The following is a 26642-nucleotide window of genomic DNA, read 5'->3' as shown; positions in this document are numbered from 1 at the left end:
TTGTTGGGCATGTGTAGACAGCAGTTCTCATTATTGATTTTTTTCCCTACTTTACCACTTTAAAAAGTACCTTGTATACACTTGACATTCTAGAAATGCTCGGTACATTCTAAAACTATCCTTGTTCTGAGACTTGTTTCCGTAGACCATGCACTATCAGCAAAACATAAAAACCGATTATCAACTAAAAATGAGCAATGGCGTTTTGCAATACTCGGCAGATTCCATAATATTGGTGTAGATTAATCATCTTATAATGACAATAAAAGTCAATCTGATAAAAAACATCCAATTTACTCCTACTCCCTGGACATGCAGGATATCATGTGAAAAAAAATCGTAATAAATTGTTCTGTCTACTGCAATCTGATGCAAACAGCTGAAGCAAGCCTAGTAACCAAGCAACTTTGTATACCAGCATCAATTTGTGTAAAATGACGGCACATCTGAGAAACCAGAATGGCCCCAACCTTTTCAATAATGCAAAAGAGAATGTGTACACTATAATGGTAAAAGCGATAAAACTCTGCGCAGACACAATAGTGCCTATGCTTATTGTAAAGGGAAAAAAATCCATACTCAACAAAACCCCTCAAGCTAACAGGATCTTTTGATTCTAAAATGAAATTTGAACTAAAAACTCACCTCACAAATTGGTCAACATTGAAGAGAACATTATTGAATTGCATTGAAAAACAGCTTCCTAATATAAAAACTTAAATAAAGAAGGACCAGTGCCTGTGAAATATTACTCAGCGGTCTCTTGCTGTTGTTTCTTTAACCCAAGATATGGCAGTAGAATCTCCTAGCATTAATTAAAATGTTCCCCCATTATTGCGCATTACTAGTCTCTGGGGGAGCTCCAATGTAGATAAGACAAACACCGGATGACTTCTTAATAAAAAAGGAGTTTGGTTTTGTTTGTTATGTACACAATGTTCCTATAGTCGTGCGCTAATATACAGAATAACATCACAGTCCATCCTTTCATCACCGATTCATAATACTTTCCATTATAGTTCTCCAATAGTCGTTAATTAAGTATGTATCTCTACTAGTGGTGGTGCAGGCTTCAAACAGAGATCACTTTTTTGTCAATAAATGGACGGCTGATTTAATTGAATTTTTTTCTCATCACCCTCAAATGGAAAATATCCATTCCATTTTAGACAGTATTCCTGAATGTTTTTTTTTCCTCAGTTAAAATGCACATTTTTGATATTCTTGCACTTAAGGATATGGTAATCCTTATGATGTTGAGCCTATTTGTGGTAATTTAGTCCTGGTGTTGAGAGCAGGGTCCTCAGAAATGGGTGGAATTCGGTTTTTACCACTGGGAATTCCATTGGGCAGCTTGATCCCACTGCCTGTAGCCGACGTATTTCTCGTCGCATTCTCATTTGGTGCTTTGGGAAGGCGGCGTCGCAGCCATGCATGTCGCAGTGCCTGTGCTGGGGTCAACCGCGTTGCAGGGTCCCACTCCAGGCAACGGCGCATGAAATCTTGAAACAGCGGATCATCACAACCTTTCAATGCAGCTGACCACTCCTTGCTGCCTGGTGGTCCCCGCGCCTTCCCACGCTTTGAGCGCCCTCCGGACATTACCGTTTGTCCATCCGCCTGTGTGACGACAGTGCAGTAGCGGGGGAACCCTTTGGAACTGATGAAGTTTCTGGCACGTTTGGATTGATCGAGCAGCTTCTGAGGTGGCATACCTAGGAGCTCTATTATGCAGGCAAGCTGGTCTCCTTCTTCCTCCCCGGGGAACAGAGGGTATCCGGTGAGGAGCTCAGCCAGGATACAGCCCAGGCTCCACATATCTATAGGCATGCCATACTTCGATCCAAGGATCACTTCAGGTGCTCTGTAGAAACGGGACTGGATGTACGTGTAGATGCGCTGGTGCTCGTAGCAACTTGAACCAAAGTCAATGACTTTGATTCCACTGCGACCCTGTTGTTTCAGCAGAATGTTCTCAGGCTTAAGATCACAGTGAATAATGCGGTTCTTGTATAAGGCGTCCAGGCACTGCAAGATGGAGTGAGCAAACTTGCGTACCAGTTGTAGACTGAATCCCTGGAATTTGTTCTTTTTGATCAGTTCATATAAGTTCATGCTTAGAAGCTCAAATGTGATGCATATATGATTACGGAAATTGAAATGTTCATTCATATGTACAACATTCATGTTATTTTCCTTGTCCTGTTTGCGCAAATGTTCTAAAATCCTGATCTCTTCCTGAGCTTGTCTATGGAATCGTTTCTCATTTCGTACCATTTTCAAGGCAACGTGGGCATTGTTTTTGTGATCATATGCCTTAACAACTTGGCCGAAGCTACCCTTGCCGAGAACTTTCAAAACTTCATACCGATAGGATATATGGTCATGTGGAATATGGATATAGGAGCCTTGGTCATCATCATAACCATTGTTCCCAGCCCCTCCTGTTACACCTTGGCGTTTCTTGGCATTTTGACCCACAAAATAGATTTGAGGATAATTAAATATCTCATGATGCTCAAAGGAGGAAAGTTTATGCATATACTGTTTCATAGCAGTCTCAGGGGTCATTGCTGTTTTTCTCGCCGATCCACGATTACTCCCAGAGCTTCCTACGCTCGTTGGACGGATACCTTGCGACTGTGAGGGGTTATTATTCTGTTGATCCCCGCCATTTTGTATGTGTTTGTGGTCATGATGATTATCGTATAACTGCTGTACCTTCAGTCCCTGTCCTCCGACGTGATGGTGGCCTTGTGCAGTACTCCCTATACCCGTCTGACTGGTAATAGGCGGTAAATGCATGTTCGGTTTGTCAATAAAATTGTCTGTATTTCCGATCAAAGAACGTGTCCGTTGTACGGGCATGGGTTTTACCAAACGAGTAGACATTCTTTCGATCACAGCAGGAAACAAGATAAAATCTAACGTTAAAACCTACTCGATCGCTTCACCATAGCTCTTGTCCATCAGTCAGTGTAGAGAATGGAATCTAAAGCGTCCAATCTCCAAGGAATCTTGTCGCTACCTATTCCCTCAGCCAAACAATTTGTTGCTATTTTTTTCAAACGGAGGATAATGGAGGCCGGTTGCCATGCAAATATTGGCTGTGCTTACATGTCAACCCTGTGACGTCATGAAGCCGCTCGACCAATCACAGCGCTGTCGTCTGGGTCGCTACCCTTTTGTAAAATACCCGGATGAGTGACCCCGAGTGACTCACCTCCGTGGAGCCCCAAGTTGTGAAATGTGTCTAGACTGACTTGGAGATCTCAACTAATGCATCTCGCGGTTATTATATTCTAAAAAGCACAATCACGTTTATAATGAGAATGTAATAACTTTCTTGTGCCACTCGTTCAGAAATCCTTCACTTAAAAAATCGTTTCATGACATATTCATATTTGGTTCAATTTTAATTAGAATATATCTAAATAAAATTTTTTTTTTCATTCCGCTTCTAAGTCTGTTTCTATAAAGGGCGAGAGGGTTAAATGCTACCTCGAAATCTTTGGGGATGAAAAAGGGTCTAACATAACAGGGTCTCATTAGAGAATGGTCTGGGTTCCCAATTTAAGCGATCTAATGCTGGGGCCCATCCTAGATCTCCCATTGAAATTTCAAAGCTTAGTTCGTTTTAGGTCTATTTATTTATTTATTTATCTATTTAAAAATCATCTCGTAACATGAAGTATGGAATTACGGCGTGCACTTGGTTTGGAATGTAGATTTCCGACCATAATTAAAAACAGATCCGATACAATAACATGCACATGTTTTTTGGTTATTGGTTGTTTGTTTTTGTACCTAAAGGTATTTCTTTCAACCCTTTTTTTTACACCAGTAGGAGCCTAAAAAGCAACTGATGGTATAGGATTTAGCAACATGTCATAGAAGGCATGTGCATTAGTTCTCAATAATGAACATAACATTTATTTTCAAAGTAAACAAAACATTTATTTGATTGATTATCTAATTAAATCGTGCTTCACAAAACAATGAGATTGAATATGGTTATTTGTCATGTAAGTTATACTGTCACTAAAATCACAGTCATATGATTGAAATAAAATCACTCTGAATGTACTTATTATAATATAAAGCATTGTAAAGAGGCATGCCCCAAACCCGTCAAAATGGTCGCTGAAAGGATTAACTGTTTGTTTGCTATGAGTTCGTCGAACTAATTCACTACTGGAGCGCTCTGGAAACTGGAGGTTTAAAAAAAATCACATTCAAATTTTCGTACCCAGACATTTATATAACGCCTCCTGCTGGGTGTCCGGGTGATACGCCTCTCTCTCTCTGACCACACGGTCTACTAGAAGTCTGTTACATAATTTTGTAATTTTTGCTATAGAGGGTAGATATAGGACCTATTTGGGAAATCTTCCATGTTACGCTGACGCTACAGGGTTTGTAGTTTACCGACGCTGCGGGTAGCGCAGACATAACTGAGAACCAAGGACAAATAGACGCACCAGTCTTCTCGGAAATGTCCCATCAAATTTACCACGTGAATAATATCCAGTATCGGCGACTTTGTCTAGAATAAAATTATTGTGCTTTCCAGTGTAACAGAAGGTACACAATTGTTGAAAATTGATGAACATTTCAGAAGGGGCTTCAATTCAAATCCCCTGCAACTTGTTCATGTTACTTAACACAAAATTATTGCCGTTTAGGAAAGCGCTGGACGTCGGCATTTAAAGTAATCAGGGCGATTGGAAACAAATTCCTGATTCAGCACTAAGTAATCGCCCGTGTGAAATAAAAAATCGTAAGTACAACTTAATCCCTTCTCCATTAATATTCCATCATAAAACGTGTCGTTGGTTTTGTGAGGGCACCTCCAGCACAAAGTAATCATGATTTACCTGGCTGCCAGACCCCTGAGCACCCTGAGTTTCACTGGGGTCCTCGAGCACAAAATAGTCATGAACAGGCTCGCGGGCCAAACTATACCCACTGTCTTCAAGATCAGCCCGAGACACAGGGCGAGACCTGGGCGTGTTCCCCGTATAGTCAATCAAGTCGAGGTATTCTGGTTGGGAAGGCGATAGGGGTGACGTGGGCGCAGGCTCGCTCGGGAGCTGAATCTCGTATGCACTTGGGTGGACGTCATTTGGAATTTCTGTGTAATGGTGTAAGAAGCCATCTGTCGTTGTATAGTACGTCCCTTCCACGGGTGTTCTGTCAGAATAGTCGCCAGCCTCTGAGTGCGATGCCCTTCTGGGCGCCGTAGGGAGTTGATTTTCCTCGGCCGTGGAATAGTAAGGGTTTTCGTCGGTGTTTTGTGTTGGTTTGTAGAGGGAGTTTTCTCTGAGTAAAAATTGGTAACTGTTTGCGCTGCTCACAGACGCGCGGGTGGGAACCTCGTAAGCACCGCCCTTCACTTGCCCCGCGGTGGAGGGGACAGCAGCCGGAAGACTGGTGTTTGTGCCGTCGTTATAAATGGGATCATTCTGAAAATAGTATTTAGAAATATAAACTTGTTTGTGTTAGCTGTTAGTTGTCCAGGGGGGGCATTCTGAGTTGATGTGTAAATATGCAGGAATCATTTTCATCCTTCACAGAGATGGGTCAATTGTTTTTAATTTGAGAGATAAAGCAAAATAAAGGTCTCTTACCTTGGAAAACCAAAATTTATCATTTTCAAAGAAATCGTTTTAATAATTCAATACACACACCTAAACAATATGCCTAAACACTGTCAAATGACTTACAAAAATTACTACAAACAAAAGAAACCGAATCAATTTATTTTGAGAGAAAAGAAGTGTTTTCTTGTTCCTTACCATGGCGGGGTCCGAATATGTATACATTTCGTTTTCATGCGGTTTCACTTCCTCATCCTCTGACCTGTGTAAAAACAGTGATTATAATTAATAATTGGAATAAATCAATTACGAAAAATGTGGTTATACAGGCATTTAACGGAGAAAAAATTGCAGAATGTTGTGAGACAAAATGGACATATTGTTTCGGAAATAATAAAGAGAAAGTTACTGGCTAAGCTATGTTTCACGATGTCTATACCCGAAAAAGATACAAAAAAAGCGAGACCCTGCTCACCCGCCCCCCCCCCCCCCCCCCCCCCCCCCCCCCCCCTCACACCCCTCACACACACACGTTTCAGTTGAATTCCGTAACTGGAGTAGGCCTATACTACTACAAAGACAAGCAAACTCGGAGGTAGGGTGAATGGGCATCAAAACTTAGCAAAATCTTACTTTTTACACAGTCCTTTCCTTGAGACGAAAAGACAGATGATGATTACAGACACCAACAGGCACATACATCCCAATACACCGCCAATAATGGCGCCAAGACGCCTACTGTCATGTGACCATCTCTTTTCTGTCACGTGATTCCCACTTCGGTCATCATCATCATTATCATCGTCACCACTATAACCGTTTTCGTCTTCAGATTCTGGAATTTAAAAAAATGAGAGATAGTTTTATAACAATCAATAAGTTGTATTGCGATTTGAACTGTATTTAAGGTATAATGCTTCCCATTCCTTGACACTTACTCTTCGTTCAAACGTGACAGGGTTTTATCAAAAAGGAATCGAAATGAAAATCGTGCAGATCTATAGGCCTACCAAAAGCAGTCATCATAAGCACTTGTAATAGGCAATTGGAAAATGCTCTACAATATGGACAAACAAACAGACCTGTCACGTTGGTTGTTTCGCGTGTAGGCGTTGAACTAGGAGGCGGTCCAATCGATGGTCTAATAGGCGTGTCTCCAGTTGTTGATGTTGTCACTGGCGTCGTTGGCGTTGTGGCAGCGCTACTCGACAGTTCAGCGGTTGTTGCGATAGTTGAGACCATTGCGGTGCTTGTGGCGGGGCATTGTATTGTACAGTTCAATACAATAATAGTGCTAACATTCAGTTGCAAATCGATACACGAGGACCCCGGTGCTAGACACCATTTTAACGTCCATTCTCTCCTGTTGCGTACTCTCTGGCACACAAAGTAGACGCTATCGCACGGTCCTTTCGCCCACTCTCCGAATTCTGTGCAAGTTCTGTTGCTGTAACCGCATGGCCAGTTCTCTGAAAAGTTAGCAGATACATCAGTAAGACCATCAGTAACTCAGGTAGAGACTTCATGTCATAGGTGATTGACAGTTTCGATTATCACGGTAGTGTTCTCCAGCAATTTCCCTGTGAAAATATAAAAATAAAATGAAAATACCTAGAGTTAGTGAAACAAGGACACTTAAGAGATTATTACAAAAAAGCAAACTTTTAAGGAAAAAAGCCTGGACTAATTTTGAATGCAGGAACAGAGTCATTGACCATTGGTAAGTACGGAAAAATTGCCGTTTACCCCAGGATTTTTTTTTTTTTTTTTTTTTTGCCATAATGAACGGTTGTTATGCCTTTAATTTACCTTAACAGACCTACCATGTTGAACGCCCAGTATTGGACCAAGTTACCCGCAGATATCACGTTAACACGCTTAATACCTGACATCACCTCCCTTAAACACACCTCATAAGGACAGCCCCTGTGTACAAAGTAATGGGCTGGGAATAAGGACACTAAATGACAAATAAACAGATTAATTAATCCCACCACTTCAACATAACGTGGACACTGTTTATATATATATTGGGAGGGAGGAAATGACAGCGGGGATAATATTACATAAATATTTCCGATATCCCCTTTTTATTTGTCGGATACGTGAAATGTGCCCAGATTTGTTGACAGAGTGTCACAGCTATTGGACATTCACACACTCTGTATAGAATAAAGAAAAGGAATGTTTTAGCTTAGGGACTATTTGTAACTGGGAGGTGCAATGAAGGTAAAACAGCTGCAGAGATTACTGAATTCTCGCCTCGGTAATCAGCATATATTATTTTTGCATATCTAGAGATTACCAGAAATGCTGATAATAGAGGAATGAGTTTCCTGTAGTTTCAGTCACAAAAGAACGACGCACACCAACATCTTTTTAAAAATATTTTTATAACATTCATTGTAAATGTATTTTTTTATGATTGTATCTTACTTCATTTTAAAACTATATTTTCATATATGCATTCAATACACAGGCTGCATACATTGCAAAACAGGTACAATAAACCCATTATAATATTAACACTCATTGTATGTATTTAAAAACGTGGTCCGTAAAGACCTGTTTAAAATGGAAATGTTGAAAAACTAAATCCGTTGATACGATATGACGTTTGGGAACGCACAAAAACACCTTATAATTATGAACAGAACATTGGCGTTACGTCATGAAACTAATGTCAAAATTATCCTGTATCTGTATTTCATAAATGGTTCAAGATATTCGGTGGTCGCTATGGTGTATAGCCCACAGGCAATTGACGATTTGTTTTTCCACTTTCTACAAAGATACGGCCCACCTTTTTAGCCTCTCATGTTACGCTGTAAATGATCTATGAAGTGTTCGTGACTTTTAAAATCTATTCTAAGCTCTTGGGTGAGTTTTTCTTATAGTCTTTAAAATATATTTGTAAATATCGGCTTAGGGGCAAGTTGACATCTTTAAACGAATTCATAAAATATATGGCTTATACCTACATAAAGCCAATTCTGAATTTAGTTTTGTAATCTCTGTGCATTAAAAGCTACTAAGGTGACCTCGTAACTTTCGTGTCATTTTATCCAGTTTTCAGGTGTATTTAGCTTGATACGTCATGTTGGTATTTTGTTGCTCACAAGGAAAGTATGCTTTATTTCAATACAAAACATCGCTCCTATTCTCCTAAATAAAAACACGCTTTTTCGATAAATGACTCTTGCTCCAGTTTAGGTACATGTCTTTCATTCTGATATATTTGGGGGAAATGAGAAATCTCATGAAGTAAAAACGCCTGTGTGTGTTCTAAACCTTTTCATTGATATACACGTGTTTAATGATAAATTGTCTAGGGTTTCATTACCCCGCGGCGCAACGTGTACATCTTTGGCGACAGTGACATATAGTTTCTTAATAAAGAATGATGAGTAACGTGTAAATGATACTGAGTTTGTGTGAATGTGTGTGTCCGCACGCACATGTTTGCGCGAGTGTGTGCAAAACCATTTTTGTCGAGTTTGTGTGTGCGTTCGCATGTACGTGATTGTGCGTTTGCGTGTGTGACATAAATTTCATTGGCGTAAATGCACTTTTATTTATCCGATGATTTATCACAAAACGATGATATGAAAAATGGGGGTAATTTATCAAAAATGTCTTTCCCGGTGCATGAGGTATGATAATGCGAAACAGTCCATTAAAATCGAATAGTGGATGGGGTTAATTTCCTTATTAATCTGAGCATTAAGATAGAAGCTCTGAGCTGTGGGCGAAATTCCATACTCTTTAGTGTTAAATTGGACTGTGCACGCTAGTCGGCTATGTAAGTAGACTAGTACCTAAGTATTCCAGCTGACAGTCTTTGCTGTGGCATTTCACATTAGCATTATACAATATAGACAATACGAATCCATTAACTTCATTCCGATGTCCACTGTGGGTGTATAGCTGCCGCTACAATAGTAACTATATATATGGGCCTACATTTATATATGGATCTGTTTGAATCCCAGAAAAGGTTTACAGCTGTCCTGTATATCTATGTTGGTATAAATGAGCAAAAAAAAAACATCATTGGTCCGTGGACTGTGTGGACTCAAGGTTAGAAATTATCAATCCGTGCCAGTAGAATCTGAATTATTTTGGCCAAAAGGACAAGAGACATTTTGTCTTTGTTCTTCATGATATATAGATAATGTATATTATAAAATATTATGATTTTTTCTTACAAGGGGCTGAATTTAAAGTACACACATTTTCGCGCTCTGTTTTCGAAATAAATGGTTGACGCATGTAATATTAAGATTGAAGAAGACACACTCACTAAGAATCTGCTGTCTTCAGACTGAAATATGGCAGATTGTAGATGAATACTGTTGAAAAGGAAGCGCATATTATATGAATTTCCCCTTCCTTGCTGACCCGGAAAGAAAAGAGAAAAATATCCCGAAGACACAAAACGAAGATTACACATAATAGTTCACTTTTCTCTTATTTTCTCTACGTCAAACGTACAATGAGATATTTATGGAAATTCTTTCACCCACCAAAGTCTTTTATTCCAACCGACAGGGAAATAGTTCAACAACCTTTAAAGATATGATGTCGAATACCATATATTAATCAAAGGCATATGGCAAGGAACCATATATAAAACTACTGACCACAGGTGCGTTTCAGAGTGAGATAGTAAGACCTTTACACGAATGACCAACCCCTAACATCCAGAAATGAGTTACCTGAGCGTTAACAGTGCTTTTGAATTTGGCAAACAGTTGTGACTTTACATTATCAGTCGCGGTTAAACAAATCCGAGGTTCTTTTTTTTTCTTTTGCTAGGACCCATAAATGCAGCCACTGGTAAACTAGATTATATTTACAATGGTGCTAACAAACCGTTCGTGTTAGCTGAGAGAACGATTGATTTTCGTAGAAATCTTGAGGCAGAACTATTTGCAATTGGTTATGGAGGCCTGTGTTTCAAGGCCAGAATGATATAATGTATAAACAGTACCCTCTACCAGGGCCACGGATTGATATTTCACTAGATATTTAACAGATATGTCTCTGGTTAAATAGATGGCTAATATCTGCACTGTGCTGTCGTCTCAGCAAGAATGTCCACAATAATAACTGCGGCCCTGGTAGAGGGTATATACAGTAAACAGCATATCGCCCTTAACGCTGGGCCGAATTGATTTCTACTGTGCGTATACTTAGAATCAAAACACCGTAAAATCCATCAGAATAGAAAACTCTGAAGAATAAAATGAGTATTGTGATAATGTCATAAATGGGTGGGAGGTTAGAGTAGAAGTGTGGAGGTGAGGTCGGGGGGGGGGGGGGGGCAAATAGGTGATTTGTGGCTCCGTATAGTTCTTCAACCCACTATTTTTAACACAACCCAGGTAGCGTTTACCTACCTCCTTCTCTCCCCGCCGTAACACTGTCCCCCAGGCGTCGACATCGTATAGTAGTGACTGTGAACACTGAAAATATCCACAAACAACTGACAGCAGATCTACGTGTACCGGAGGCCCACATGGCCGTAGTATATATTTATACGCTTGGCTTGCCGTCCAATCTCTTTGTCTTATCCTCAATATAAGGCGCGGTCTGTTCGCTACTTCTTCACCTTTCTCTATCTCACTCACTAACACCACTCTGGGTATTACACCACAACATGCGTCATCTCATATTGACCACACTGCCATAGTAATTGGACTATTTACACTGCATGGTGACTCACATCTTCGGCGCTGTGTATAAATGTCGGCGTCAACTGCACAGTCACTCATTCCTTCTACTCTCGCTGGCATTGTATTGGGTTGAACACGAAATGGTCCCAGTGGTAATGTGCTTGCTGATCCTTAACTTTAAATTACGCACCTTTTGGCGTTTAAGTGGCACCTACCCTGTATAATGTATTGCGGTCCTTTAGGATCTCTGTGAGGAAGAACGTGTTCACAGAAAGAAATTTGATCTATTTAATTGGCCTCAATGTCACTTTAAATAATATAGACATTAAGACATGTGTACAGTGTGAACGCGCTTGGCTATTGTAAATTTATGAGCCAAGAGCACAAAGATTACATATTCATTAAGGCAATTGATCGCTTAAGAGACAACAGAACCTGTGTTTGGGGGCATTTTCATGATGGTAATAAATTTCCACTGTGCCAAGTATCAGTTAACAGCGAGATGACTTAATAGATGGAGAGTTGTATTTCGCTCAAGGCATTGTTGTGCGAATGTGAAAACGGCGAGATCGAAAGAAGCCAGAAGGCTTCTTCTTTGTCTTATATTGGGTATTATGGTAAAAAAATCCAATAATTAAAATAGAAATTCATCCACTTGTAGTAACCTTGCAAGAACTCAGTTTTTGATAATATTGATTTTCAAAAGTATTCTTATTAAAAAAATAGGGACAAATTAATTTCGTGCATAGATGTTATATTTTCGTGAATATCATAGTTTTGAATATAACGTTGCTAAGAACAATAAGACTGCAACAGACCGATAGCTCTGGGTTCATACTGCTTTATTATTATTATTCTTATACAAATATCTGCCAGAGCCATCGGTCTGTTACAAGAACTTGCATAGGCTTGTATCACCTCACCCTATTCTCTGCCATGGACCAGCTGGGTAAAGGTATCTTTGTTTCTTTTTAAATTCTTTCTCACTGGACAGAATTTTCCACGGAATTACCCAGAGAAACAGCTGTAAATGTCCCATGAAAAATCGCCTTCTGGCTCCGCTTTGTGGCCCCTGGTAGGGTGAACACAGTCCGTGGTGCGATGTGCTTGATAGAAAAATTGCGTTGTATTCCCAACTATCACAATCAGGAAACTACACGCAGCTGCTTTCATCTCTATTCTAGTCGCCTCCTCTTTTTTAAGTCTACAAGGAAAACAAGTTTGTGTTCAGTTGCGTCGAATAAAAGTGTTAATGAGCATAAGCAGCTCTATCATTTAGAAGAATTTACATTAGAAGATAATTTCAAATAGAAAATATGCAGAGTCGCCTGACGCCCAAATAACATTGTTAACTTCAGTCGAAGTCAAGGATTAGGTCGATCATAAGCTTTTTAATAGCGCCACGTCTTAAAATGAAACACTGTTAATTGTTATCAACTGGGTGCCTCCTTTGTAGGCCTACAATATAAAGTGTAGTATAGACGGTTTTTTTAATCCTTGGAAATAAAAATATAAGGAGTGCGGTCATTTGAAAATTTTGGCCAACAGTATTGTGCAACGTACTCGTTCCCCCATCATAAAAAAATTAGGCCTTCAAACACAGTCGAGGTCAGCCACTTATTTCAATCATAGTTTTATTAGTAATCATGTGGGATTTCGGAAATAGAGTTCACCGAGTCAATTGAATATTTTAGTTGGCAATCTACGAGGTAAATGTGATTTCATTTGTAGACATTTTCTTAATCATAGTTAAGTAAGTAATTCTAAATCATGTCTGTGTAAAAATGGAAATAAACAGCACGAAGGCTGCGTAAACAGATGAACATACGTTGGCGGGAAGGAACCAAAGTGACGTCATTGGATAACAAAATATCAAAATGACGTAGTCACAACTGAAAAAAATCTGAGCTACCTTGTAATTGTAAAGCAATTTCCAATCCTGCTGTCGTCAGTTGGTCTATCAGAATTATTGGTCATCTCTTTAACACCCCTCACGATTTGTTGCCATATGCAGGCCTTACAGACAGTAGGCCTACAGATGATTTACTCCCGTAAAACGTACAGGATTTAGCTACAGAGAAATGTAATAAAAATAATAAAAAGTAAGCAAAATAGTAAAGAATATGTTTTTGCCGAAGAGTTCATTCTTTCTAAAATTACCTCAATGAATTTTCCCAAATTTAAAAGTAAAACCCTTTTTTTTTCGGATATGAAATGGTGCTCACATTTTATTACGTCTGGGCTTTGGTGAAAAAATCTTGCTAGAAATTTGCCATTATACACTGTATACTTCTTTATAGTATCACTACTACATACGTGTACCAGCATGCTTTCCACTGTTACTGGAAGCGGCAGAGACACCCTGGCTTGTGTAGTCAATGAACTCGCATTTGAAATTATGCAGTTAGCAAATATCATTTTCTAGAAGTATTACATATGTCGGAAACTATGAACAACCATCACTGCCTTGGTAGTTTATATTTATGAGTGTTTTTATTTGATTACTCTCACTTGTTTCAGGCTGGAACATTTCTTTTATAGCATGACAGCTAGCGTATAACGGCATGTTTCAAAACTGGCCCTGCCACATGTTTGAATGAAGTGTAATGGGTAAAATAAAAAAAAAAAGGAAATTCAATAGCATATATAATAATCATATTAATGACAATAGATAATAGCTTCATTTAACAGCTAATAACGTGCTCTTATTCCAGGATGTTCCAGAGTATAAATACACCGGCACGTCTCTGTAGACCTGACAGGATTTTTCAAGTCCGGACAAAACTGTCGCGCCGTTCACTCGTGCGTGCCAAGAAGAAAGATAGAAATGACACCCGCATTCCATTTCTTACTGCTGACTTTAAGTATCGGTCTGATAGACCAGACGCTGGGCCGACCTTACGACGGACCTAAGGAACCGCCGCCCGTGCTTCTGGTGGACGGTAAGTTAAAATCTTTATTTTCATGGATGGATATTAGGGTTTTTAAAAAAATTGGCTGGCATGTCTCATATATTTTTCGAGATATCTGCTAAAATGGTGAGGTTTTATCTTACAATGGTTTACACATAAAAAATTATGTATATGCATGCAAAAACATCAAAGATTAATGTGCTCGTTCATGTGTTTTTTGTTATTGGACACATTTGATTTTTCAAATTTTCAAAATATTATATGTACTCAACTAATTATGTATATATTTATATATACGACAGAATATCCTGTAGTTTACAGTTTATTCATATATCCAGACTGCCCAGAAGGATGGCATGGATACCTGCTGAGCTGTTATAAGTTTGGCCTGGACTACGTCACGCAGGCTGGAGCTAAGGCGGCTTGCAAAGAGCTGGCGTCTTCTCTTGTTGCAATAGAGACGGAGGACGAGAACGACTTTTTAGGGCGGAAAATATCGGTATATAAACACTTGACCCATTCTCTAACCTACGTTATTTATTTATTTATTTATTTATTTTTGTTCGGTGTAAGTAATATTTCATGATTAACCTACAGTTGTCTCCACGGTTTTTTTTATTATTGGGGTTGCTATGACTTTCCACCTATTCCCGGTGATACGTTGTTAAATAACGAAAAAGGCAAGTTTCTCATTTTCCAAATGTAAGTGTAGTTCATTGATGTAATGAAGGTTTGTTCTTAAGGATATTTACTACACCAACACCCCGTGGCGGCGCAGAGATGGTTATGAACAGTGGTGGACTGGGGGAGTGAGAGATGGAGATGGCTGGGCTTGGGAAGACAGCACTTCTGGGGAAAGTAAGACTCTCTATCTCTCTTTCTCTCTCTCTCTCTCTCTCTCTCTCTCTGAGACCCCGTTCGTTCATCGGAGGATCGATCCTCTGGTGTCTGGCACGCTTACTGAAGCTGTTTGGGGGTAGTTTTAATTGAACTTAAGTCGCTTAGATGTCTGTCACGCCTACTGAAACTGCTCGGGGGTAATTAATTATCATTTAACAACTTTAGTAGGCGTGCCAGACATCTAAAACCAATTAAGCCGAATGCAATTTAGCAAGAAACCCCTCGAAGATGGATCCATCCTGCTAGATCGATATTGGCATGGGAACGGGGTCTAATTTGTATTTGAACTAAGCCCATATCAATTACAAAAAATAATAATAATAATAATCCCGTTGTCCATTCCAGAGACGCCAGTAACTTACACAGACTGGCACGACCCAGAGCCGAACGGAGCGCCCCGCGGAGAAGATTTCCTTACCTTGGTGTTCAACAGGAACCGCAGCTACAGCAAGCAGACGGTGGGTGTTATTACAAGCCAGTCAAATTTACAAAATATTTAAAAAAACTACGTAAATATGACTTTGCCGTGTGGTAAACTAATCCCAGTAGACCTAAGCGTCATATAAGCTGTCAAAAAAGTTTCAATCAAAATAGCAAATTCATGTTTTTATAAACCTTTCTAATGTGTCTAAATAAAGTGCCTTTATTTTCGCTGCCGTATATTATCTATCTGTTGGAAATAAATGTTGTGTTGTAAGATTAAATCCACAAGTGCGGCAGTTTCAAATGTTTATGTTTTGGTGTCTTTTTTTCATTTCAGATCGGTTGGAATGACAATGATGGCTCCGAATCCTCCACTCACAGGTTTATTTGTGAAATGGACCCAATCACGTGGCCACTATTGCAATAGCTGCGCATGCGTTTCCGAACAGAATGGTCGAAAGTCTATTTTCCCCTGATGAGTAAAAGGGTCGTTACACAGATTTTCTTCCACATTTAAAACAGCTTTCTCAAAGACATAATGAAATTTTCGTAACTTGTGTTTGTTTATTTCGAGGCAAATTCTAGCGAACCTTTTAAAGAGGCACACATGCTAACACCACGTTCATGATTATTACTAATTGCATACAGAAATAAAGATGATGGTTCGAAAATGGTATTTTAATGGCAGTAATATATATACACACTGTATGTACAGTGGCGTTTGTTTCCAAGACGGTGCCGGTCAATTTTCAGAAGTGACGTAAACCTGGCTACGTGACTTCTGTGCAATATTTCAATCAAACACAAACAAAATCCAATTACACTATCTCACTTGTGAAGTAGTACCAATTTAATAACACAATATACTAAAAGGATATTGCATTATGATCAAATTCCTTTTTTACAGTTATCAAAATCAATTAAACCAATAAGAGATTTTTGGTGATAAATACAAGGTGAGTTAGTACCGAAACAGGTTTGAAACCTCAATATTCGGCTGGTCCCGTATGGGTTCGTCACCTTCTTTTTCCCATATAACACATACCTAGGCAGTGATTTATTTCTTTTTCTGTTTTCTCCATATATAAACATTAAAACAGAAACATTTAAAACATTTCCTAATATATATTTACTCCCTCTCTCAAATTCTGAAAAAAATCAGTTAATTATGTTAACACTGTAGACCACTAAAGTGCCACATACTGTACATGTAGGCCTACGTATGTGCAAAATTATTCGAAATGGCCGGCGCGTATCTCCCTACAAAAATGTGCAATCTACCGGGTTCTACACCCACGTAGTGCAATAATTTTAAACTTATTTTTGAATTTTTAAACGAAAAATTTTGCACATTTTGCAAAAATTCCCAACTAACGCAATCGGAAAACGAGATGTCTGTTACTTTTCCCATAGCACGCCAACCTTTTAATATTTACAGTAAAAACACAGATTTATGATCAACCGAGGAAATTACAATGTGAAAAGAGTCTAGGAGAACTTTGTAAAAATAAAAAAGAAATGAAAAAAGTTTTAGTGAGAATTGCCTCCGACCTGGGTTGTCGAGAAAAGGTTAGTAATCCAGCATACAAGGCGGAATATGAGTTGCATTATTTTAGGAATTAAGTGAGAATTGCTTCCGACCTGGGTTGTCGATAAATGGTTAGTAAACCAGCATGCAAGGAGGAATATGAGTTGCATTATTTTAGGAATTAAAGATCACAGGCGCAGACTAGTACATAAATTGACCTTAAAACGGAGGAGATAGTGAGAATATCAACCTTCACTGATAACAGCACGCTCCATGTACATGTAGCTACAGAAGGGGGTCAATATTATGTAAGCAGTGTAAACATGATCGGCGCAGACGGGATATCCAGAGATATCCACACGTACACATCTTCTATTCTTGGCTTGGCAAAATGGAGGGCGGTAAGTAATCTTTTATGTGCCTAGATTGGGAGATGTTACTGCAGATGATTTTTATGTGCTATTTGGGGTATGTTGCCCTGAGTGTCAGGACCACTGTGAAGCTAGATTGATGATTATTCAAACCTGTTCACGGGCTTCAGCAGTTTCGTATTACTGATATGGGTTATATATGAAATCAAGATAGAGCTGGCAATTCGGAAATCTAGAACCTAGAGTAGTTTATGTTGGTTTACAATTAGTAGTTTATGCCCCTATTTCACACAGACCACGAATCCCACGAATCGCCAGGAATTGACAAATTTCAGGATTCCTGGTTGAATCGTAATCAGTTCGTGATTGATCAAGATTTGCAAGAACTGACTACGAATATATACGAATCTTTTAAGAACTTCATGAACTGATTACGATTCAACCACGAATCCTGAAATTTGTCAATTCCTGGCGATTCGTGGGATTCGTGGTCTGTGTGAAATAGGGGCATTACAGAGGTAACAATATGTTACATGTCTGTTACAACAGTTAACTCCTTCTGTGTTGCCCGGTCTTGGGGAACTAGATATTGTTAAACAAACCCCATACTGTCACGGTCAAGATCCGACACAGTCATGCACCCCCACAACACAACACACAACGCTAACATACACATACACATACACAGACATACACACACAGACACACACTTAAACACACACACACACACAGACATCCACGCACACACATACATAGACAGGCACACATGGTCACACATTCACACACACATACACAGACAGACACACATTTAAACACACAAACAGACACACACAAACACACATACAAACACACACGCACACACGCACACACACGAGCACGGTACTCATGAGGGACCTATCGTTATAATGCGTTTTTACGTGTATATTTTCACACATTTTGACGGTCAAACCATTTGAAAATTGTTTCTCAAAGTGTTGTCATTTTTTATGAAAATCGATATCTCTTTATATGCATCTACCTTCACTGATAAGAATGCGCCGTGTTTTATAAATAGATGATACATTAACTCTTAACGCGTTCGTGAGCAGTTTTTCAATCCACTTTTGGCGAATGCTGCATTCCCCATCCTACAACTTAAAACACACGCACCAAGCGTCTTAGCATGTAGTCAGCGGATGTTGTACTATATTAACATAACGTTAATATAACGTTTATATAACTAAAAAACGTTACCTTGACATTATAAAACGTATTGTGTGTGCTGAGTTATAACGGGGGTCCCATTTCAATTGAAGTGAACCTTTTACTCCTTTAGTTTACACAACATGAGAAATGAGATAGAACCCAGATCAAAATTTGATTCAGAGCACTTTTTAAAGGTCAAAATAACAGTTCGTTCGACCCCACCCGTCCAGCATGCGGACCAACGCGCGCGCACGCACTCGCGCACACACACACACACACACACACACACACACACAAACCAGTTGACACACCTCTTAGATCACCACAACTTCAAATTGTAGGCCCTACTGCTCTGTTGCTGTTATCGTTTCAGAATATCGCTACGACCCGTTGACCTTCAGTGTGACAGATGCTATGAAGGCCGACTATGACCGCCTTGGCTACGTCCTGGTGCGGTAGGTGTAGTAGAAGACTGCTGTCGAAATGACAAAAACTGAGACCTTTTTAGTACAAAATAAACAACAAACTTCGAAACACGACTGCTATTGGTCTTTGCTGTATTTTAAAATTGCGTTTCCCAAGGAATCTAAAATACCGCTAAAATGCCTTTCCTTTTACTGTGCCCTGAACATTATTTTGACTTAATTAAATAACCCAATTATGTGTGTCAACTACGTTTTTCTATGGCTAAAAGTCAGGTTTAGGTCGATCTTGAAAACTGTATCTTATTTGCAGTGGTCTTCTTGATGCGGAAGAGATGAAAATGTTGCATACCTCACTGGAGGGTCCTGGGGGAATTATGGACCACGCCTTCATGGTAACACTGTGTGTGTGTGTGTGTGTGTGTGTGTGTGTGTGCATTTGTGCGAGCATGTGTACGTCACTCTTTGTGTGTGTGTGTGTGTGTACACACGTGCGTGTGTGTATGTGTGTGCGTCTCTCTCTCTCTCTCTCTCTCTCTCTCTATGCCCGTCCGCCTGTTTCAGCAGGCTTAGGCTAAAGAAGAGACATTGAAAACGAAGTTTACTTTTCCAATCAGTTTTGAAAGATCAGGGGATGTTAGAAGGGTCTCTATATCATCATTTGTTTTTTTGTCAATAGTGATAAGTTATCACTGTTTACTGCAGGTGGACGATGGGCTGCAGAAACAGGTGGGCCTGTGTATCTGGAGTCATCCAGGAAATGACGTCACTGGCATGCTGGCCCGGGCAGAGAAAACTGCAAGAACGGCAGAACTGGTAAAACCAACTAAGTCAATGTACAAAAGAGAGGAATAAGCTTGAATGAGAGCTAAAAAAAGGGTTCGGTGCCAATGAATTGTATCCTAACCAACGTTACCTTTTCACATGGCATGAATTGCTTCTCAAAAAGTTAATGGCAGGTTTTCAGCCAGCTATTTCCAATGATTTATTTGAAATCAGGCTAGCTACGTTAATCATTTAAGGTTCACAGAAATAAGGGGCTGGAGATGTAGTATATATAATTTTTATTGGCACAAGCACATTTAAATATATTGGCTGTGATCTACACGTAACAAAAGAATAGGCTCACATGAAAGTTTTATATTTATAGTGTACAGTAATATAAGATACATGTACATGCATATTGTGATATATAGCCTTACGTATTAATTAATTAAATTTTTTGTTATCAGCTGATGGGCCATGGAGAGGTGTATCATTACCACAGTAAGGTGACGTTCAAGGCGGCCAGGAGTGGAGGCAGCTGGAGATGGCACCAAGACTACGGGTAGGGGGCGCTCCTTACACCAGCTACATGCACCACACTGTAGGCTATAGCCTATATGATATACACGTACATATGTGTGAATGTATGCCTGGGCCGTTTGGTGAGGTTTTCATCTTGTTTATCTCAGTGTTTTGTATGTCTGTGCGTGTGTCAGTTTCTTGCAATCTCCCCCCTCCCTCCCTCCATCTCTCTCTCTCTCTCTCTCCCCCTCTCTCTCTCTCTCTCTCTCTCTCTCTGATTTCTGATACATGTATGATTTACAGTCATTCATTCTCCCCCTTTCTCTCTCATCTTGAAATCAGTGTTACTACGTTATGCTTGATAATATTATACAGAAATGATGTTGATTTTACTATTTTGTTACACTGTTAAGATTTGCTTGTCTCACCAGATATTGGTACAATAACGGTTGCCTATTCCCATACATGTGCACTGCGTACATTGGTTATGATAAAAGTGGCAAAGAAAATGGCGGATTGCAGGTAAAGGATTTTTAAAGATCGAAAGTCTCTGTACAGGGTTTGTTGTATACTGAGATAATCGAATTGATTAAACGTCTCTGTATATTGACTTACATTTACATATACAGAGGAAAATGTATAATGCGAAATGTTTGTGAAAAAGGGGATTTATTCAGCAATAACGTCTTTAAAAAGACCTCCGCGTTTCTTTATTACGGATTCGCCCTCCATTAATTTTTTCTGATAGACAAAAGTTGTGGCCTTGGCATGTCTCTTGATAACTATTGCCATTAGGCTTATCATACCACAGAGTTTAATTGATAAACTTTTAATTACTTTTTTTCCCCCAATTTCTATGTTATCCCAGATATTACCAGGCTCCCACAAGGCAGGGCGGGTGGACCACGACAGAGAGGGTGGTCAGTTTGGAGTGAATGAAGAGCGTGTCCAGCAACTGGCCAAAGTTTGTCCTGTGATGTCCGTTGAGCTTGACCCCGGTAGGTTCAAACCTTCGGAAACAAGAGATAGCGTGTTAATCTGCTAGTCTAATTGCATTCAGCGAGAGTCACTTGCGGAGATGGATCGACATACGTAGAACGATAGATTCATTGGGAATGAGCCCTTAGAGTAATTAAGGCCCTCTTCACATCGAGCGGTATACTTTAGAGACACTCTGTACCGATACATTTTGAGAGGACCTATACCATGTTGTAACACAACAGAGCATGCTGAAGGATGAAGTTGATTCCATTCAATATTTCTCAGAAAAAAAACAAAGTGTATAGCATTAGCCAGTCACATATACTGTATGTGAATATCTAGTGAAAAATCAATCTGTGACCCTGGTAGAGGGTAGCTTTTACTCGCTTCCACAAGTTCTCCACAGGTCCTCTTCCTTAATTGATTGGCCCTATCTCTTACTTAATAGCCCTAGGAGTTACATTTTTTTCCTAAATTTCGACAAAAGGATAACAAAGAACAAGAATACTGTTAAAAACTAACATATAGCATATATTTTTAGGTGATGCCCTGTTTTTCGACTGTAACCTCCTGCACAAGAGCGACGCCAATGAAAGCGACAGGCGTCGCTGGTCATTTTTACTCTGCTACAACACCAAAGTGAACAACCCAGTAAAACAGCACCACCACCCGTGTTATACGCCGCTGGACATAGTAAGTATTGCTACAACACTAAAGTGAACAACCCAGTAAAACAGCACCACAACCCGTGTTATACGCTGCTGGACATAGTAAGTGAAAGAGAGAGAGAGAGAGAGAGGGAGGGAGGGAGGGTCTTTCCACCCTGAGTAGGCAGTGGGCTCAATGTATAGACAGACACTCAGAAATACGTGGTAAATTTTAAAGGCACTAATATTATTAGATTATTAGTATTTGATTAACGTTTGGCATAAACATGTATACAAAAGATTCAGCGTGTATTTTTCCGACTTCCAGGTGCCTAACTCTGCCATCAAGACGTGTACTAACTACACGGACATGACTGGGAAGGAATTCATGAACCCTGACACCGACCAAACAACAAGATACAATCCAAATAGTGCCGTTCAGAAATAATCATTGTGCAGCAAAATTGGGATGGAATTAATGCATTTCAATCTTTAATAATCATTTAATCTAACGTGCATATTGCGCCATGTAAGAACCGTCTTACAGTTAGATGTTGGGATGACTGGCAGATGATTATTTGGTGATAAATCGACCATTTTCTAAACAATTACCACTCCAGTAGGCCAATACGATGTTGGTAGACGTTGTATTTTGGTTAAATTGTGAGCAAAGTTCGCATAACTTGTTTCTCATCTCTGCTTCTTACATGAGAACATAACGCATCAATAATGGTTTATAATACACCTTTCCGAATGGTATGTTAGAGACATGTGGAGACGACACTCAAGAGGAGCTACAGAAATTCAGCGACACTCACAGGGCAAGTGTAGATGTAACGCTATTTAAAGCGAGGTGTATCCGCAGGGTCTACTATATACAGAAAGACATGTAATAAAGTATTTAGAGAAACAGCAAAAAGTCTTGTTCTTAATACTAATACCGATTAAGATGACTCGATTTTTTTGTCATTTGTCAGTTTGTTGCCACCTTTGAAATACTTAAACAGCATATACTTTACATATACATATCATTTTTACGCTCAGACTCATTTTAACTCTAATATCAAGTGACAAATCGGTCTGTCACCCTGGTAGAGGGCAGCGAAAAGGATTGCAAATAGTCCACTCAACCTGCCCATAGAAAGGTTTTCAAACGATTACTCGTATCTGAGATAAAATGCTAGGTCTTTTTTTTTCAGATTAAGAATACAGTGCTTATTTTTAGTTAATATCTTAGGCTCATTCCCAATGAAACTATGGTTCTACGTAGGTTGATCCAACTCCGCGGGGACTCCCGCCAAATGCAATCAGATTTAAAGATTAATGCGCGTCCCCCAGGCGTTGAGTAGAACACACAAAAAAAGCTGTACCAGTGGGTTGAAATCAATCAAGTTCTTCTGGTTGCATTCAGCAAGAGTGCCAGTGGAGTTGGATCGATCAACGTAGAACGATAGTTTCAATTGGGAATGGACCTTCAGATTCAGAAACTGCCCTTCAGTTATCAAAGAGCAATGCTTTGCACAAAAATAGCATCCCCGGTAAGACACTTTTAATTAAAATTAGCTGCCACAGCCATTTTGGCAGCTCACGTGTTACACCATCAAACTGTACAGTGGTAAATGCCATTTGTTCAGGCGCAACACAAACAAAAACCAAATTTCGCATTTCAGTACGAAACAGAAAGCCGCATGTTGTAATAGTGAATACTATGGACAAAATTGTACGTATAGCTAGACATTTCAGAAAAAGTTGACATTTTTATTTCTTAACTTGTTCCAAGGTGAGACCTATTATATAGAACTAAGACCACATTTAGGTTCAGGGGACTTTTTTCGGACCCATCCGACCCCCCCCCCCCCCCCGGCATGTTGCAATGGGAAAACTGTGTTACATAATGCATGTAGGAAGCTAACATACACACGAAAGGTTAAAAGATAAGATTATTGTAGTTACCAGCTGAGTTAAAATATGTTATCTTGCGCATGTTTTAAGGGCACCCAACAGGAACGCGGTCAAAAACGTACACTGTGACTGTCGAGCAGGCGGGATATATTTCTGATAAATAATCATCTAGTAAGCGCCTCGAATGAAACAGAAAAAAAGTGACTGATATCAGCAAACCTTTTTTTCCACGGCGCGATATGTTAGTATTTACTCTGCTCGCAATCGGGACAAAGGTTTTTCCACACGTGAGACGTACTAGATGGACCTCGCAGGCAAATGCCTGATAGGCTCCCAGACCGCTCGTGTGCACGTGATACTGGGCAGCCTGTGGATGGTTAAAAACTTCAGATGTTATCTTGTGACGTATCGCATGTCTCCGCCTGTCACTCTCCGTCTGGAAACTCAAGCACAACCTTTGTCCTGGCTGGCGTCCTCTGGTAGAGGCTGAACACTGCAAAGACATGGCGGGCGTCGAGAGGAATGTTCCGTTGGTTCTGACCGTTCTGTTGTGCTGTATGTGGATGGGGGATGCTCAGGTAAATGCGCCCGTATATGATTTGGAATCATATTTGGCAGTGACGATTTTAAGAGGGTTTGATGTTGCTAGTTGCATACGGTACTGCCAATGGTTGCACTTTCATTTTCTCTTTTTGTGATGTCAATGGTATGTGATAAAACTAACCAGTCTGGTTGCAATTCTGAGCCCAAATGTAGTAGTGGGAACAAATGTACAAGACTACTTTACTGAAGGCTTTAAACATGGTTTTAAAAGAAGTAAAGCCCAGTTTTTAATCATATGCCGCACTCCTCATTTTTGGCCTTGATCCAGCCATTGATACAAATTTGGTGTAGACATTCTCTCCTCCCTCGCTTGGATAGGTAGCTGGGCAGTATGAGGTGCTGAAAGCCAGCATACGAACAGTATCCTTCACTGCCAGACCAGGAACTTCCCCCTGTCTCAACCCTAAGTGCTTGGAGTGCAAAGCGGAGAGGCAGAGGCCAGTTGCGGATTTAGAGGGGTGGGGTGGGGGGTCAGGGGGGTCTTGACCACCCCTTCAAATAATCCTGGGTCCGCCACAGACGGAGGTCACCGTTTTATGTCGAACCCACGTCCTCCCGTTGCAGAGGCAGGCACTATGTCATTCCGGTCGGTTTTAAAGAAAATATGTTTATTCTTGCAGCTGTTTATGATCAGTGTTGAGTCTAATTAAGGCTCTTTTCACAACCAAGTTAATCCATGACCTAGCTGAGCATGCCACTTGAAAGCATCCCGCGTACATCCCTAATGGATTCCCCACTCCTCAAGCTCGCCGTCCCTGCAGGAAATACGCGGCATGCTTTCAAGTGCCTTACACCATATTTGAGCCGCAGCTTAGCTAGGCCCGGCTTAACTTGGTTGCCAACAGAGCCTTAAGTGGCAGAAATAACACCAATTTTCACTGATGACCAAATTTCGCCCCCCCCCCTCTCTCTCTCTCTCTCTCTCTCTCTTTGGGATAGTGACACTGTTGCTGCTATCATATCACATCACACATCCCTTTACAGAGCCATGGTGATGTACGACTAACAAGCGGACACGCGGGTGATCTTCAGACTTACCAGTACGGGGTTTGGAAATATGTTTGTGGCCAACACAATTTTTTCATTAACCAGACCAAGGGAGCAAAAGTTGTTTGCAGAGAAATCGGATACCCGACAGAAAATCCCCACACCAGGAATAATCACCGAGGTATAGTAGTTCTGTGCAAAATAAAGATCCGGTGTGACAGGAATAGTACACCCATAGGAACCGTAGGCCCTATTTTGAACAGGTGACACTCGTCCCATATACTAACTCCAATACTCCAACTAACCCTAACCTGTACTTATCATATGGGATCAAGGACTTCCATTCCTAGGACTACCATTCCTGTCACACCTGGTCTCTAGTTTTCACAACAAATGCAGGCTGAAAATTACACTTTGGATACATTGTCTTTAGCGTTGCCCAAACTCAAAAACATGCCTTTTATTAACAGATATGCCTCTGGTTGAATAGATGGCTAATATGTACACAAATATGTCCACAATAATAATTGCGGCCCTGGTAGAGGGTACTTTTTACATAGGCCTACACGTTTACACTACTTTTCATTTACTTGCCTTCATTCAATGATTGCTACTGTACATGCTTCCCCTGCATTATCACTATGAGTAAAGTTACAGTGATTGAGCAGAGCCACTGCTATTACTCAAATGGATTTAAATCGTTTTAAAAGCGTTAGTATAGAATGTTAACGAAGGAAGCGGGGGGGGGGGGGGGGTTACAAAACAGAATTTTCTCAGACGATTTGGGTGTTGCATTTCAATACAAATAAAAAAAGCGCAAAAAATTGCGTTTAAAGGTTTAACTTTTTATTAACAGGCCATTATTACAGTTACGGGTACATTACGGGCAGAGTAAAATGCAATGGTACGGAGGCGACCATTCAGGAATGCAGACATTTATCCAGTTACGAACTAAATTGTGACACTTATAGAATGCATATAACGTGCAGTGCAGGTAAGTTTGGGATGATCACTAGACTATCACATTCTGGGGCGCCGCTTGAACGGGTGCCATTTTATTTTTTAAAAGTTAATGGATATTAGATGTTAATCACGGATTTTGGTGACGGTCACAAAAGCTTTTTTCCCGTCGATAAGCGGCTGGTTGGACTTTTAATTATATAAGTATCTCATATTGTATAAGTATATAAGTATCTCATATTGTATAAGTACATGT

General features: G+C 40.0%; 4 protein-coding genes across 4 annotated transcripts; 2 read left to right on the top strand and 2 right to left on the bottom strand.

The window, feature by feature from the left end:
- Positions 1-275: 275 nt before the first annotated feature.
- Positions 276-3138, bottom strand: LOC106174597 (dual specificity tyrosine-phosphorylation-regulated kinase 2). Its single transcript, XM_013556226.3, has one exon. It carries the CDS (start codon positions 2890-2892, stop codon positions 1249-1251), a length of 1644 nt encoding a protein of 547 aa, XP_013411680.1. The 5' UTR covers positions 2893-3138; the 3' UTR covers positions 276-1248.
- Positions 3139-3631: 493 nt separating this feature from the next.
- Positions 3632-11468, bottom strand: LOC106174600 (uncharacterized). Its single transcript, XM_013556230.2, has 5 exons — positions 11003-11468; positions 6683-7069; positions 6234-6435; positions 5799-5862; positions 3632-5465 (listed from the first exon to the last, which is right to left on the bottom strand). Exons 1-5 carry the CDS (start codon positions 11121-11123, stop codon positions 4818-4820), a joined length of 1422 nt encoding a protein of 473 aa, XP_013411684.2. The 5' UTR covers positions 11124-11468; the 3' UTR covers positions 3632-4817.
- A 2554-nt stretch (positions 11469-14022) lies between these two features.
- Positions 14023-16184, top strand: LOC106172621 (C-type lectin mosGCTL-1). Its single transcript, XM_013553409.3, has 5 exons — positions 14023-14220; positions 14529-14689; positions 14934-15048; positions 15436-15548; positions 15851-16184. Exons 1-5 carry the CDS (start codon positions 14106-14108, stop codon positions 15938-15940), a joined length of 594 nt encoding a protein of 197 aa, XP_013408863.2. The 5' UTR covers positions 14023-14105; the 3' UTR covers positions 15941-16184.
- Positions 16185-16472: 288 nt separating this feature from the next.
- LOC106174586 (uncharacterized) lies at positions 16473-22903 on the top strand. The gene is made up of 9 exons (XM_013556207.2): positions 16473-17442; positions 18971-19052; positions 19333-19414; positions 19725-19835; positions 20252-20346; positions 20738-20828; positions 21175-21304; positions 21829-21980; positions 22263-22903. The coding sequence occupies exons 1-9, from the start codon at positions 17433-17435 to the stop codon at positions 22380-22382; spliced, it is 873 nt and encodes a 290-aa protein (XP_013411661.1). The 5' UTR covers positions 16473-17432; the 3' UTR covers positions 22383-22903.
- Positions 22904-26642: the final 3739 nt, after the last annotated feature.

Source organism: Lingula anatina, chromosome 6 (genome assembly GCF_051362555.1).
Source record: "Lingula anatina isolate TDL-2025a chromosome 6, LinAna3.0, whole genome shotgun sequence".
NCBI classification, from domain to species: domain Eukaryota; kingdom Metazoa; phylum Brachiopoda; class Lingulata; order Lingulida; family Lingulidae; genus Lingula; species Lingula anatina.
Note: the sequence above shows the minus strand (reverse complement) of the source record. Positions and strands in the feature narration are given on the sequence as shown.